This window comes from Amyelois transitella, chromosome 26 (genome assembly GCF_032362555.1).
Source record: "Amyelois transitella isolate CPQ chromosome 26, ilAmyTran1.1, whole genome shotgun sequence".
Classification (NCBI taxonomy): domain Eukaryota; kingdom Metazoa; phylum Arthropoda; class Insecta; order Lepidoptera; family Pyralidae; genus Amyelois; species Amyelois transitella.
The window spans coordinates 6,502,837-6,518,439 of record NC_083529.1 but is presented as its reverse complement, the minus strand read 5'-3'; the positions used below and the strand labels follow the sequence as shown (position 1 = coordinate 6,518,439).

The 15,603-nt window shown below is 36.0% G+C and overlaps 2 protein-coding genes across 8 annotated transcripts; one reads left to right on the top strand and one right to left on the bottom strand.

The window, feature by feature from the left end:
* Positions 1-273: 273 nt before the first annotated feature.
* LOC106131967 (beta-1,3-galactosyltransferase 5) lies at positions 274-4,361 on the bottom strand. Of its 2 annotated transcripts, none has more exons than XM_060951823.1 (2): positions 4,223-4,361; positions 274-2,483 (listed from the first exon to the last, which is right to left on the bottom strand). In XM_060951823.1, the coding sequence occupies exon 2, from the start codon at positions 2,473-2,475 to the stop codon at positions 1,420-1,422; it is 1,056 nt and encodes a 351-aa protein (XP_060807806.1). In that variant the 5' UTR covers positions 2,476-2,483; positions 4,223-4,361; the 3' UTR covers positions 274-1,419. The 2 variants fall into 2 exon arrangements, with proteins under 2 accessions (XP_060807806.1, XP_013186702.1); XM_013331248.2 differs by lacking the exon at positions 4,223-4,361 and adding an exon at positions 3,413-3,574.
* A 3,662-nt stretch (positions 4,362-8,023) lies between these two features.
* Positions 8,024-12,698, top strand: LOC106131985 (beta-1,3-galactosyltransferase 5). Of its 6 annotated transcripts, none has more exons than XM_060951889.1 (2): positions 8,024-8,074; positions 9,386-12,698. In XM_060951889.1, the coding sequence occupies exon 2, from the start codon at positions 11,659-11,661 to the stop codon at positions 12,640-12,642; it is 984 nt and encodes a 327-aa protein (XP_060807872.1). In that variant the 5' UTR covers positions 8,024-8,074; positions 9,386-11,658; the 3' UTR covers positions 12,643-12,698. The 6 variants fall into 6 exon arrangements, with proteins under 6 accessions (XP_060807872.1, XP_060807869.1, XP_060807868.1 ...); XM_060951886.1 differs by lacking the exon at positions 8,024-8,074 and adding an exon at positions 8,407-8,545; XM_060951885.1 differs by lacking the exon at positions 8,024-8,074 and adding an exon at positions 8,408-8,549.
* Positions 12,699-15,603: the final 2,905 nt, after the last annotated feature.

The window sequence follows — 15,603 nt, the reverse complement described above, 5'->3', positions numbered from 1 at the left end:
TTTTTACGATGTTTTCGCATACCTTGCATCGGTAAGCGATTCTACTAATAAACATAACTAGAGGACGCCTGCGGCTCTGCCTGCATAAAACATAAATCACAGTAATTCCCGTTCCCGCGAGAATTTCGGGAAATCCTCTCTTAATACATCCTTAGACCACATACCACTAGAACCAGCGGTTTAGGCTGTACGTTATACGTCAGTCAGTTATTTACCTTCTTCTTTTACATATTGAGATTCAGAAAGAGTCAGGGAGTAAAGAAATAATGAGACTAAACATTGTAGTTCAACTTTATTTGCAGTTTCACATTATATACAATATTGTCAAAATTATCATAATTAGACAGGGCCTTTATACCGCTGCTTATTTAAAATATATGTATATAATTCCGACGCCTTCAAAGGTAGAATATGTGTTAACGGAAACTGTACCTAAATAGGTACTGAAGACCCTTATTGTAACCATATTCAAGGAATAAATAATTATGATTTATCCTATTCCTAACTAATATTATAAATGCGAAAGTAAGTTTGTTTGTTTCTTTGTTGTCTTTTCACGCGTTATCTCCACAAACAATATTCTTGAAATTTCGCATATATTAGTTCAGAGTATGCAGAAGGACATAGGGTACCTTTTATTCTGAAAAAAAATTATCGTTCCCGTGGGATTTGCGAAAAACCTGTGCACTCTTACATAGATGGCGCGGAGTGAATTTAGAATCAATCTTCTTGAAATTTCAAATTATTCCACTTGTCAGGATCCCTCCATACTTTCATTTTGTCTACGGTTGTCTAAACCTCATTTTCAACATCATTCATTTCACCTCCCACGGGTCTACTGGAAGCAATAACTATTGAAATAAGTACTTGTACTAAAATTTCTGTATGTCTTTTTATGTGTACATAAATAAATATATTACCATTTACACTGCCTATGTAAAGTTTATGCGTTAATAATTGTAAATATGTATGTGCCGTGTGGTTCCCGGCACCAATACAAAAAAGAATAGGACCACTCCATCTCTTTCTTATAGGCTTACCAACTGGGGATTCTTTTTTAGGCGATGAGCTAGCAACCTGTCACTATTTGAATCTCAATTCTATCATTAAGCCAAATAGCTGAACGTGGCCGTGGAATTCAGACTTTTCAAGACTGTTGGCTCTGTCTCCCCCGCAAGGGATACAGACGTGACCATATGTCTGCTCAACGTCTTGTTTAAAGTTCAAAGTATCTCTCACCAGTCACCATTTGTCTACTAAACAATCGTCTTAGTTTCAATGCATTCTTCCTACTGGAATCAGACCCGCTTACATCCTCACCTCTCTGAAGAGGTGTCAGAGGTTTGCCTTTTTGTCAATGCTCCTGGATTGGATGAGTTTTATTCATTGGCACATGTAAATTATGTGCTTAATTTGCGACTATTTTGTACATTTTGTCATACCATCCTGTAGTTTCTTCCACAAATCGAACTGTTCGTGATATTTCACCATATGTACTGATATTCCTCGTTTTATCATACATGTGTCTTTGATTTTTTTATTATAAAACTCTGTGGCATGTTGTCTTTTGATTCCTAATTTTTCAGCTAATATACCAGTAATGTAAACATCTTCAAGTCTAACATACGGTTCTGTATTAGACGCATCTAGTAAATCTTCGATTACATCAGCTGTCATTAAATATGCTGGTCCAGTCGTGAAATCAGGGTAAACTTTACCTGGAAATTCATTATTTGGAACATAATATTTTGAGCGACTCGACCTTTTGGGTAGAGATTTCTTCATCACCTTACCCCAAATCGTTTTAGTCATTTTCAATCTTAAAGGGTTCTCCATAAAGTCTATCAATTTAGGCACATTTATAAACATGTCATCATCTGTTTTAAGTATTCTTGTTGCTAAAGGACAATGTTTATTCACCCATTCAAGCATAAATATACTTTTCAGCGTAAGATTACTGTAAGAATCGACAAAATCACCGATTATTATATCACCATACAATAAATCTTCATCTTCAACCAAAGCTTTAAGGGAATCTGGTGGTGTACCAATAACAAAAGCTAAAGATATATTAGAACGGGTTGCGTAATGTCCCCAAGTCATTCGTATGGCATTTCTTGGTGCCACATGAGAAGGTGCTGATGTTACCAATATAAGTACCTGAAGTTTAGATCCTAATAATGGACACAATTCAGAATAACTCTTTTCATCATCAGATTCGTAAATATCACTAAGAATAAGTATCTCTGAAGATTTGTTTGCAGTTGTAAGCGAGTCGTCAGCTTTAGTTGATGATATGACAATCTTTGTTCCTTTCGATATTGGAAACTTGGAATAATTTGTAGGTATAAATGTTGTTCGGTGTAATAGAGGGTGAGGCGTACGCGCAGATGGTTGAGGTATGGAAATAATCCATAGCATCAACAGTAAACCAGTCGCTGTAACCATGGTGGCAGGATTTGGAGGTCGAACCATTTTTGACACTGTAACAGAACAATTTGCAATGAAAAATCACTAAAAACATTTTCATGAAAATGTACATTAATACATGCCATCACGTCTGTTTTTTATTGGGCAAGGTAGAGACTATGGATTGCGAATTGCTACAAAATAATATGTTACATGATTGCAAGATGCTGCAAGAATTTTGCAAAATATCTTCACGTGTGTATATGTATGTATGTATGTAATTACTGCACAGATTGAGTTAGCCTCAAAGTAAATTCATGACTTGTGTTACGGGATACTAACTGAAAGATATATGGACTATATTTTATGATAAATACTAATATAGATAAACATCCAAGTTAATCATAGGAAGTTTATTTGGCATCATGACCTGGTCGGGATTCTAACCCAGGACCTTTGGTATCACAGACAAGCGCTCTACCGTTAAGCCACAGAGGCCGTCAAATGAGAGGAAACAGATATTTCAGCAAAAATTCCAGTAATCATTTGTTGTAAAATTTTTCAGAGACATCAATTAGCTTACATACATAAAATCACGCTTCTTTCCCGAAAGGGGTAGGCAGAGACTACATCTTTTTACTGGCCACAATCTCTGCTAACCTCTTTCGCTTCATTCACGCTCTAAACTCTCTTCATGCAAGCTCATCAGTGCCGTGTGGTTCTCAATACCAATTGAAAAATGAATAGGTAGGACCACTCCATCTCTTTTCTATGGATGTCGAAAAAGGAGACTAAGGAAAAGGCTTATATCGCTGGGATTCTTTTTTGGGCGATGGGCCAGTAACCTGTCACTATTTGAATCTCAATACTATTATTAAGCCCAACAGCTGAACTTGGCCTATCAGTCTTATCAAGACTTTTGGCTCCGTCAACCTTGCAATAGAAAAAGACGTGATTATATGTATGTATGTATCATGAAATGAAGGTTTAGAAAATTACGAACCTTGTTTATTTAGATTTCATTAGTATAAGAAGACTTAGTCACTACATGCACTTCACAATATTAGTTTATTCGAAATGAATATTTTTTATATCGATTAAAATAAAATATGTGTACACAATACACACCTTAGCAATATTTACTAAGTAATAGATACTGAGTTATATCTTTGACACACATTACGATTAAGGTGATATGCATGGGATGCGGTTTCAAAAAATTTAAAATGTTGATGGCATAAATCATTTCTAAAGAGTAAAAATTTCTTTTTTAATCTTTTTGTAGAAATAATTTAATAACATACATACATGTGGTCACGTCTATATCCCTTGCGGGGTAGACAAAGGTTGATTTGAAATGACTGAATGGCCACGTTCAGCTATTTGGCTTAATGATAGAATTGATTTTTTTTTTTAAATTATACCATATCCAGGTAAATTTAGAATTTGAGTATACCCAAAAAATTTAATTTAATAAATGTTAGTATGAAAATGTATCCATTAAAAGTTATTTTATTCATAAGGAATATAAAATGTTAGAAGTCCAATGAGTAAGACTGCTTATTTCTGAAAGTTATTATTTGTATTCAATTTCGATAAAATAACTAAGGTGTATCATATCATATCATACAAGTATTTATTAATTTCATGTATACCTATATATATCGTCTTAAATCTGACACATAGATAATGTTGAAGTAAGTAATTGTAAATTTATCGCGTCAAGGAAAAGGGTACTTAACAATAATTTATTACAATTAACTTTTAGTATTGATACGAGTAATTAAATTCTTATAATTCGTTATATGCCTACCTTTCAATTCAAGTGAAATTCATCATAACCGCATTTTTATCAATATGTAGCGGGAGCGATGATTCGGCTCGACCGCCACCAAAGGGAAGATCTTCCGCCAGGCTAGGTGTTATGCCTGGGGAACCGCGGCTCCGACGATGTTGTGTCGGAGGTTGTATATATAGCTCCAATCCATGAAATCTCTGAAATCGCGATTTTAGTTTCTTCGCTGCTATTGGTTGAGCGCGTCAATTTCTTCGCGATGATTGACAGTTGTTGTGTGATTTGATGTTATTGACGAGTGGCGTAGAGATGTCGCCACAAATATATATATTGGAAACTCTTCCATTATTGAGTGACTGAATGACTGACTAATAGACAACATATAGCCATATGGATCCAGTTCAGATACAGATTCACAAGAAGCGACTCCTGTGTCTGAACTCCGTAACCTTTGCAGGGGAACCCAACCCGTATTTGATCATGGTTACACATCCAGTTGCCTGAATGTGCAGGTTTCCTCACGATGTTTTCCTTCACCGTAAGAGCATCGGTTAGTATTCAATCTAATGTACATAACTCCGACAATAGTTGTTGGTTGGTGCCGTGTGGTTCCCGGCACTAATACAAAAAAGAATAGGACCACTCCATCTCTTTCCCATGGATGTCGTAAAAGGCGACTAAGGGATAGGCTTACAAACTTGGGATTTTGTTTTAGGCGATGGGCTAGCAACCTGTCACTATTTGGATCTCAATTCTATCATTAAGCCAAATAGCTGAACGTGGCCGATCAGTCTTTTCAAGACTGTTGGCTCTGTGTACCCCACAAGGGATATAGACGTGACCATATGTATGTATGTATAGTTGTTGGTAAATGTCCGAGGTATTCGAACTGGTGCCTTTGAGGGCAACATGCATTTTAACCGGGCACCTTACCGACTGGACCATCGACGCTCTAAACGCTATGACTCTTGTTTATTGGAATAAAAATAGAAGATTAGAAGAAAAAGACACTCCAATAGGAAAAATATAAAAGACTAGCTGTGCCCGCAACTTCTTCAGCGTGGAGGGGCCACCATTTTGGGCATCATTGAAGCCCTCAAGGAGGAATAATTTTCCCCGTTTTTTTTTTCACATTTTCCATTATTTCTTCACTCTTTATATTTGCAGCGTGATGATTGATAGCCGAAAGCCTTCCTCGATAGATGGTCTACTAAACACAGAAATAATTTTTCAATTCGAACCACTAGTTCCTGAGATTAGCGCTTTCAAACAAACAAACTAGTCAGCTTTATAATATTAGTATAGATGTAAATTCCTTTGTCACAACTGGTTCAAAATCGAGTTGCTACTTCTATAATCTTATAATCTATAAGCTTCTAATCTTGGGATTATTCTTTTAGGCGATGGGCGCTAGCAACCAAACAGTTGAACATGGACTATCAGTCTTTTCAAGACAGTTGGCTCTGTTTACCCAGTTTTGTTTAGCAAGGGATGTAGACGTGATTATATGTATGATTTCTCCAGTAGTTTTTTATCTCCCATTCTCAGTGGACTTATTTAAAAGCGAAATATTTGTTTAGACCAAGGAAAAAATTTACGAAACCATTGGTCTTTTGTGTTCAAATTTAAAATGGCGGCAGTTCCGTCTCTTTGGATCCGTCGACGTGTTCAAAACTTATTCAGTGAAATGTATCGAAAGGTGTCAAACCGTTTAGTATTTTTTTGTTATAGCCATAATGCTATGTCATGGCTACGCGAGGAGTAACTGCAATAGAATATAATATATTTATTTTCAAAATTGGATACAAGGTACTACTTATTGACGTCACATCACTTAAATCTAATTATAACTACTACCGCTTCCAAAGCGCATGTGTAGAAGAAGCGGCAGAACAAACTACACTGCAATCATCAGCTGTCTTTAGAAACTAGATTGCTTTTAACAGAACTGCTTTGAGACTGAAATACCTAAAGGTGTGATGTGAAACTCATTGCTCTACTCATAGAGCTCATTAGTTACCGATCCTTACCTACCAAATTTATGACGTCAATTATATTGTAGTACCTGGTTGACCCAGCTTTGCTCGGTTTTTTGTTTTTGGTAGAACGTGTTTTTTGAATTATATTGTATTTAAAAACGTGCTGTTTTAAGCTGAATTAAACCAATGTTCCTTATGGTTTTGTCTTTATTCTTGTATCAAGGTGGTTATGGTCTTAGAGCTGAAGACGCGGTAGACCGTAAAATGTGGAAATAGAAAAGTAAGTTAGGGTATCCAAAGTAGAGGAGGGTGCAACTGGAAATATGTCAAGAAGAGAGAAGAGGCTTAAGAGGCTAAAGAGGTCAAAGAGGTCGAATAGGCTGAAGAGGCCGAAGGGGCCGAAGGGGCTGAAGAGATTGGAGCTAGTCAAGACAAGGAGCGCTGTTACTCGAATAAAAACAAGCGCATACCACCTCTCCCACAGTTATCTATCAAGAATGGATGAAGGAAGTATGCAGAGATCGTGGCAAGTGGAAAGAGGTAGTCTCTGCCTACCCCTCCGGGAAAGAGGCGTGATTTTATGTATGTATGTATGTATGGATACCATTCTTACAATGTTTACATTTACATTCTTCTTGTGTAATAATTTAACTAATGTAAAGGTTGACGAAGATTTGACTTAATGGATTTACGCCAAAACGGAGCCCACCCGAAGTAACACCATTCGATCATATGCTTTGGCGAACTGATGCACGGCCGGTCCGTCTACACTAGGGACGTGTGTAAATTTACGTTTGCAAAATATCGATATCGAGTTATATAATTTTTTCTTCCTTTCTATGAGGATGTATAAGATATTATTAAAATTTATTTCTTTGTATTTATATGTTTTATTGTGACTCGGTGACTGACGTTTTTATTGTGACATATCAATGCACAGCCCTAACAGAAAGGTTTTGATTTTTGGAATTTAGTTTTTAGGCCGCTTATGTTTATAAGCCAATCTCTGAATCGCCGTTAACGACATCCATGGGAAAGAGATGGAGTGGTCCCATTCTTTTTTTATATTGGTGCTGGGAACCATACCACACAGAAATATCGATATAGGTTTTAATTTCCCCACTCTATGGTACGATTCGTAGTAAAATGAACCAGCTTTGTGAATCAGAAGGTGCAGAATTTATGCTTTGGCATTTCTCGAAATAGGTCATAGATATTTATTAACACCATTGTTTAGGACTTACTCTTATTCTAACAAAGTACATGACATGCAGGTAGGTATATGTTTGACTAGAGGCAGCCCGCGACTTCGTACGCATGGAAACCCTATCAATCCCGCGGGAACTCTGGGATAAAAAGGAGCCTATGTGTTATTCTGGGTCTTTAACTACATATCCACATACCAAATTTTATTGTAATCGGTTCAGTAGTTTTTTCGTGAAAGAGTAACAATCATCCATACTGACATCCTGACATACAAACTTTCGCATTTATAATATTAGTAGGATATTTGTATTTATGTTAATTTATTATAATATTATTACTAAGAACAGCAGCAACACAGCGACTTGACACTTTTTCACTTAATTATTTTATTGCCGGTTGACGGGAAGAGATCCCTTCATGGGATAAGTCCGCCATTGCAATTGTTTTATATCTTATAGAAAACTATGCACTTGAAACTGTTTAAATTTCTGTACAATATAGATATGAGAAACAAACAAACAAACAAACGATATATCCTATACGAGCGAGTAAAGTAGGTGCGCCTATCTTTAGACAGAGATAAGATAGACAAGACTTGATATGCGGGATTTCTCGTTGACACTCCGCGGGGAACTCCCGTATCTGCGGCAGTCTTCATTCAAATCCAAGATGGCTGCCTACCTTGGTACGATTACGTCTTGCCGACTATACAGTGAACAGATTTCTAGCTATGCCGCTTCCCCTGGGTCTAGGTAGAACTGGCAGGTCTAAGAGATCCCGGCTTGACGTCGTGAAAGATGATCGTGCTAATGGTCTTAAAACTAAAGACTCTCTATATAAGCCTATTCCTTAGTCGTATTTTACAACATCCATGTGGAAGAGAAAGAGTGGTCCTATTCTTTTTTTTTGTGCCGGGAACCACACGGCCACTCCTTATAAGATGGAAAAATAATAATTTCTTATCAACCTGCCAATAATTTCTGCAATGATTATACTACCAGTATTTATAAATACTACAGATATTAAACGCACACGTTACGTAGGTACATTTATTTTACTTGTATCTCGGACGTGTCATTGATTTTTTGTAAATTTTCCTCGCCAAAGAGTTTCTCACATTTAAAAAAAGTAATTTGTCACAATACTTCATTAATAGGTAGGTAGGTACCTATACATAATTTTCAGTATATTTCATTCTTACCACGCAGATAAACTCGGGATCTATGCATAAAAAGATCAAGCTGAATAATTTTGTAATAATTAACATTATTTTTGTGTTTCTGCTGTCGACCTTTTTAATACATCAGCTGATATTCTTCATCATCACTTTTCATGTAAAAGCCGTTAGTATTTCTTTAAATTTTATACTCAACTACTGCAGGAGTGGTTGCTGCCGTGTGCCGTGTGGTTTTAGGCATTTTAGAATAGAACCACTCCATATCTTTCCAATGGATGTCGTAAAAGGCGATGGGCTAGTAACCTGTTACTATTTGAATCTCAATTCCATCTTAAAGCCTTGCAGCTGAACGTGGCCTTTCAGTCTTTTCGAGGTTATTAGCTCTGTCTACCTCGTGAAGGATATAGTCGTGACAACGTACAAATTGAAAGTCATTCCTTTTTCAGCCATTCTTGTATTCCATTCTCAGTTAATACTTTATCTTACCAGTAATATGAGTCGTGCTAGCAACCAAAGCATTTAATTGTAAGTTTACAGTCTGTTTTTGCTGATATATCGGTACATTTTAAAACAGAGAAGTAATTTGAATTGCTCTATAAATAAAGCAAATTTAAAATACTAATAAGCTTCATCAAGTGTTTTGTAATCACTTTTGTTTTTACGTATGTAGAATAAGTTCATTTTGACACTTATCCATTTTATGAGTTAGATCTGAAAGTTTATATTGACGATAAAAATCGTAATAATCTTAAGTTCAGTTATGCTGTTCCGATTTTCGTGAAACCTACAAAGTTTATAAATCCAACTTTTATTTTGCAGATTTCGACAGGCGAATTGTACGTTGGCGGTTATGAAAAATCACAACGCGAACATTGTTCAAAGTTCGGTTTTAATTTACAATTGCTTATAATCATACCGTCAGATCCTAAACATTTCGCGGAGAGAGCTGCTATCAGAAACACTTGGGGTCGTCATGCAAGAAAATTAAATGTTCCCACCCTATTCATTACTGGTGCTGTGCCAGATTACCTTAAACCTATCTTCGAAGTTGAAGAACAAATGCACGGTGACATTATTATAGGTCATTTTGTTGACCATTATTTGACGCTTACTCTCAAAACTATTTCAATGGTGGAATGGGTAAGAAATCATTGTCATTTAGTCCCGAAATTATTGAAAGTCGATGACGATGTGTCGGTGAATATACCAAAACTAATGGATTTTGTTATTAACAATAACGCTTCAAGAACTATGTGGGGGAACCTACAAGAAGGTATTAGTCCCAGACGAGTATACAATTTGAAATCATACGTTTCAACTAAGCAGTATCCTGGTAGGGTGTTTCCAAATTATTTGTCCGGTCCAACTTATTTACTTACAACTGATGTTGTAAAAGACATTTTAGACGCAGCTCCCAATGAGCCGTATATGCCTATTGAAGATGTATTTATTACTGGTGTGCTAGCAAATAAATTGGGAATACATAGAAAACATATTGAAGGATTCTGTAAGGATAAAACCAATGACATGTGCGAAGTTAAATCAGCAATTTCAATACATGGAGTAACACATCGAGAACAATTTGAGTTTTGGGAGAAAATTGTCGATGCAAAAATGAAATGTGAACCAGAGGGAAGTTAAAGTTTGGAGAAATACATTATGTAAATTTTTTGACATACAAATATTATATAATTATGTTTATATCCCTTGGTAAGGTAGACAGAGTCGATAATCTTGCAAAGACAGATAATCCACGTGCAGCTGTTTGGCTAAATGATAAAATTGAGATTCAAATAGTGACTGGTTGCTATCCCATCGCTTAAAAGAAGAATCCCTAGTTTAGAAAGTCTAACGACAGAGGAAAGAGAAGGATTGGTCGAATTCTATTATTGTTAGTGCCGGGAACCACACGGCTCTAACAAAATCGAGATGTATTATCAAGGATTTAATAAATAGTGATGTGTATATTTAATAATTAAGACCAAATCATGCAAAATCTGAAAAGGCATTTCAAAGTTGAAGAAGTTTTGGATATAAGGCCAGGCGTGTAAGATTTAACCATAGAAGAAGAAGAACGATGCGATTTAGTTTTAACAAAACTGTAAGCTCTTTCTACCCCGCAAGGGATAAAGACGTGATTATATGTGTGTATGAATAACAAGAAGAAAAATACAACTAGAATTTAAACTAAGTAGAAACTTTTATACAATATCGTCTTGAAATTTCCCAGAGTTTTGTTACGCTTTGTTTATTTGGAAATCAGATATCGTTGAGATGGCTTGTAACAGAAAAGCACTAGGCGTATGAAATTCACTTTTATAATGCATACTTTTTTAGATCGAGTTACGTTCTCTTTAGTTTTATCTAGATAATATTAAAGAAATATATAAAAAAGAGATTTTTCTTGACTCCTGCTCATGTCATGTAAGTTTTGTCATTTGTCCGTTAATAACTCAAAGATTTAGATCTAAGGTTGTAAGATGCATGTTTAAAACCTGCAATATTATGTTCAATAGTTGGAAGTTTACCAGGTAAATTTTAAAACAACTTTTTATCAAAGTACCTACATTTTTTATCCTGTATTTCTGTAGCAACTTGTCACTATCTGAATCTTAAACCTGTAGCGGGAGCGATGATTCGGCTCGACCGCCACCAAATAGAAGATCTCCCGCCAGGCTAGGAGTTATGCCTGAGGAACCGCGCGACAGACGATGTTGTATTTACCCTCCAATCCGTGGAAACTTCGTAATCGCGATTTAGACTCTTCGCTGCTTGTTGAGCGTGTCTTCGCTATGTTTGACAATTGGTGTGTATCTTTAGTGATGTTGCCAGAAACCCAGTTGAACGTGTAGTCTTTCAGTCTTTTTAAGACTGTGGGCTATGTCTACCCCGTAAAGTATTTGGATGTGATTATATGGACGTAAATATTAAATCAACTGTGCTATAAACTAGTTTTACTTTGATATCCTGTTATCCGTTTAGGAGTGTAACTTGGTTATTCCCTAACAGAATAAACATTTATTTGGTGTGTTTTTGTTATATTTTTTAACTAATTTCCAGGTCGGAGTGTTAAATCATCATTTAATTCTGAAATGCGTTCATACTTACGTAAATTGATTGAAAAAATAAGTGCAGCTCTCCTGCTTTTGATGATATTACTTTTGCTCTTTAACTCATCAAGAATAACTAAGAGACCAGTTCTAACAAGCGAAATTTACGTCGAAGGACATGACACAATCCATAGAGAACTCTGTCCACTCTTAGGTGCTAACCTGCAATTAATCATACTTGTATCTTCAGAAACCTCACATATAGCAGAAAGAATTGCAATCAGAGATACTTGGGGTCGCTACAGGTCACAATCAATTCCAGTTATATTCTTTCTCGGTAAAGTACCAGAACATATCAAAAAACTGATCGAAGTAGAAGATGCGTTATACGGTGATATCATAATCGGCCGGTTTGAAGATTCTTATGCAAATTTAACGCTGAAAACTCTATCTCTTCTTGAGTGGGTCGACAAATACTGCAATCTTGTTCCTAATATCGTTAAAACCGATGATGACATATTCATAAACGTACCTAAATTAATGAATTTCAGTCAAGATCCTGCTATAGTTAACGCTTCTAAAACAATATGGGGTAAAATTAATAGAAGAGTGAAACCGGACCGCAATACTTATTCTAAATATGAAGTACCTATTGAACAGTATCCTGGAAATAGATTTCCAGATTTCGTAAGAGGTGCCGTGTATTTGATGACCACTGATATGATAAGGGACATGTTAGTTATAGCTCCCAATGAATTGTATGTGAGACTTGAAGATGTTTTCGTGACAGGAATACTGGCGTCTAAACTTGATGTTGAACGGGTGAATGTTGAGGAATTCTGTGCTCACGATGTGGAAGATTTGAGAATGTCGAAAGAAAAAATTGGTTCACTATTGTTTGACATATCTGAACAGTTCTATTGCTGGAAAATTTTTAATGCCAGTTCTAAGTTAAAATTTGATGTGGTTTTAATGTTAATAGTAATTGCTATATGTGGTTTTAGAATAGTGTCTACTGTTTATTGATTGTATGCTATTCTGGGGGCTAAAATATTACGGTTTATTGATTGTACCTATGCTTATCTGGGGGCTAAAAATATTTACGTCTTCTCATTAAAGTAAGATGTTTTAATAAAAGTGTGCTGCTTGTTCCTTGTTTCTGTAATTTTTTACACAGATATTTATCGTGCCGTGTGGTCCCCGGCATCAATAGAAAAAAGAATAGGACCACTCCATTTCTTACCCATGGATGTCGTAAAAGGCAACTAAGGGGTAGGCTTAAAAACTTGGGATTCTTCTTTTAGGCGATGGGCTAGTAACTTGTCACTATTTGAATCTCAATTCTACCTTAAAGCCAAATAGCTGAACGTGGCCTATCAGTCTTTTCAAGACTGTTGGCTCTGACTACCCCGCAAGGGATATAGACGTGATTATATGTATGTATGTATATTTATCATGCACAGCTGGACAGCTTAAAGGATGAAATTGAAATTCAGATAGACTAGTTGCTGGTCCAATTATGTACTGGGTCACATTTTTTAAATATCAACATGCCCCTCCACATTTGCCGTGTGTGTGGTGTAAATAAAGAAATAAATATATACGCGACAAATTACACAGATTATAGATAAATATCCAAGACCCAGGTCAATCAGAGAAAGTTTGTTTCTCATCATTCCCTGCCCGGGATTCGAACCCGGGACCTCCGGGGACCACTCCATCTCTTTCTTATGGACTAAGGGATAGGCTTAGGAACTTGGGATTTTTTAGAAGATGGGCTAGCAACCTGTTACTGCTTGAATCTCAATTCTGTCATTAAACCACACAGCCGAATGTGACCCCGCAAGGGATTTAGACGATTATATCTATATATGTAGTATGCACTTCACATTTTTATACGTTTAAAGATGTGAAACAAAATGGCTTCAGTTTTCTACTTAGATGAATTTATCAGGCCTCTGCTTCAGAAAGGAATCTGAGCAATAAAGATCGCATGGTTTGAAGTGAAAGGCGGTGAAATCAGGTTGATAACAGGCGGGTGAGTATCAAAGAGTTCGCGATTGTATGCGGCGTTAGGGTTGTGGTATACTGAGGCATATTAGATTAAGTTTTTGCTTCAAGCCTCTCTTAGGTAGATTTTAAACATATCTTTTTCTTCTTTATAACATACATAAATATAAATAAATAAAAATAAATATATACGGGACAAATTACACTGATTGAGTTAGCCTCGAAGTAAGTTCGACACTTGTGTTACGAGATACTAACTCAACGATACTATATTTTATAATAAATACTTATATAGATAAACATCCAAGACCCAGGACAATCAGAAAAAGTTCTTTTCTCATCATGCCCTGACCGGGATTCGAACCCGGGACCTCCGGTGTCACAGACAAGCGTACTACCGCTGAGCCACAGAGGCCGTTTAAAACATACATACATAAAATCACGCCTCTTTCCCGGAGGGGTAGGCAGAGACTACCTCTTTCCACTAGCCACGATCGCTGCATACTTCTTTCGCTTCATCCACATTCATAACTCTCTTCATACAAGCTTATAAATATTTAAAAAAAATGTATGTATAAGTATGACAATTTCTTTGCAAAATTGACATTAAATTTCATTCATATTTCACTGAGAGATAATTAAAAAGAAAAAATCTTTACCGTCATCTTTATATATATAAAATACATTTTCGTCAATATTCCCTCAGGTAACAAAGTTTTTGACGCAACGGGAGCGAACTCACGGGCAATGCTAAGTTACATACAATGCGGCCTTTCAGTATTTTCATGATTCTGACTTGCTTATATTATATTAATTTAAACGAGACAAATTACACTGATTGAGTTAGCCTCGAAGTAAGTTCGAGACTTGTGTTACGAGATACTAACTCAACGATACTATATTTTATAATAAATAGTTATAAAGAACATCTTAGACCCAGGCCAATCAGAAAAAGTTCTTTTCTTATCATGCCCTGGCCAGGATTCGAACCCAGGACCTCCGGTGTCACAGACAAGCGTACCACCGCTGCGCCACAGAGGCCGTCAAATGATTATATGTACCTATGTGGTGTAACCGGAACCTTATTTAAAATCCAAAGGGTTTCGTCCTTTGAAATGTTAAAATACTTACTACCTCCGGCTTACTTCAAGGTTGGTGCGGAGTTTAAAATTACCGTAAAATTGTTTGAAGTTGTACTGAATATGAATGGTCATTTGTGAGTCACCTGCGTGACATCTTTTATTTTATCTTTATCTTTGTACCTGTGTTTGACAAATAAATTGATTGATTGATTGATTGACAAAATTATTCTACAATATAGTTACGATTTCATATCATCCACTTGTCTGAATGTGTAGGTTTCCTCACGATGCGTGCCCCAAGTCAGCCATCAAAGTAATGAACTTAACTCAGAGAAGAGAGGAATATAGAAAAAGTTGCTTTGTTATTTCATTATAATTATAATCATCATCACTACATAGTATAAAACAAAGTCGCGTTTTTAGTCTGTTTGTCTGTATGCTTAAATCTTTAAAATTACGCAACGGATTTTGATGCGGTTTTTTGTAACAGGTAGAGTGATTCAAGAGGAAGGTTTTTATGTATAATTTTTTCCGAATTTTGCACCCGTGCGAAGCCGGGGCGGGTCGCTAGTAATACATATATGTATATAACTACTTTGCTTTTTAATGCATGCAAAGTTTCATGTTTCAGTAGATATCTCGTGAAGAGAAAACAAATAAACTGACTTTCGCATTTATAAAATTAGTTAGGATAGTAATTCGTATTAAAAAAAATAAAGCACTATGCAGAGTTCATAGCAAATGGAAAGATGTAGTCTCTGCCTACCCCTCTAGAAACGATGCGTGATTATATGTATATATGTAAATTTATAGTTAAACATTAAAAAGAACTGTTTAAAACATTAAGTGCCGTGTGGTTCTCAGCACTAATACAAAAAAGAATAGGACCACTCCA

Excerpts from the sequence above, each read along its gene's own strand:
- LOC106131967 (XM_060951823.1), bottom strand. The coding sequence starts at position 2,475 with ATGGTTCGACCTCCAAATCCTGCCACCATGGTTACAGCGACTGGTTTA.
- LOC106131985 (XM_060951889.1), top strand. The coding sequence starts at position 11,659 with ATGCGTTCATACTTACGTAAATTGATTGAAAAAATAAGTGCAGCTCTC.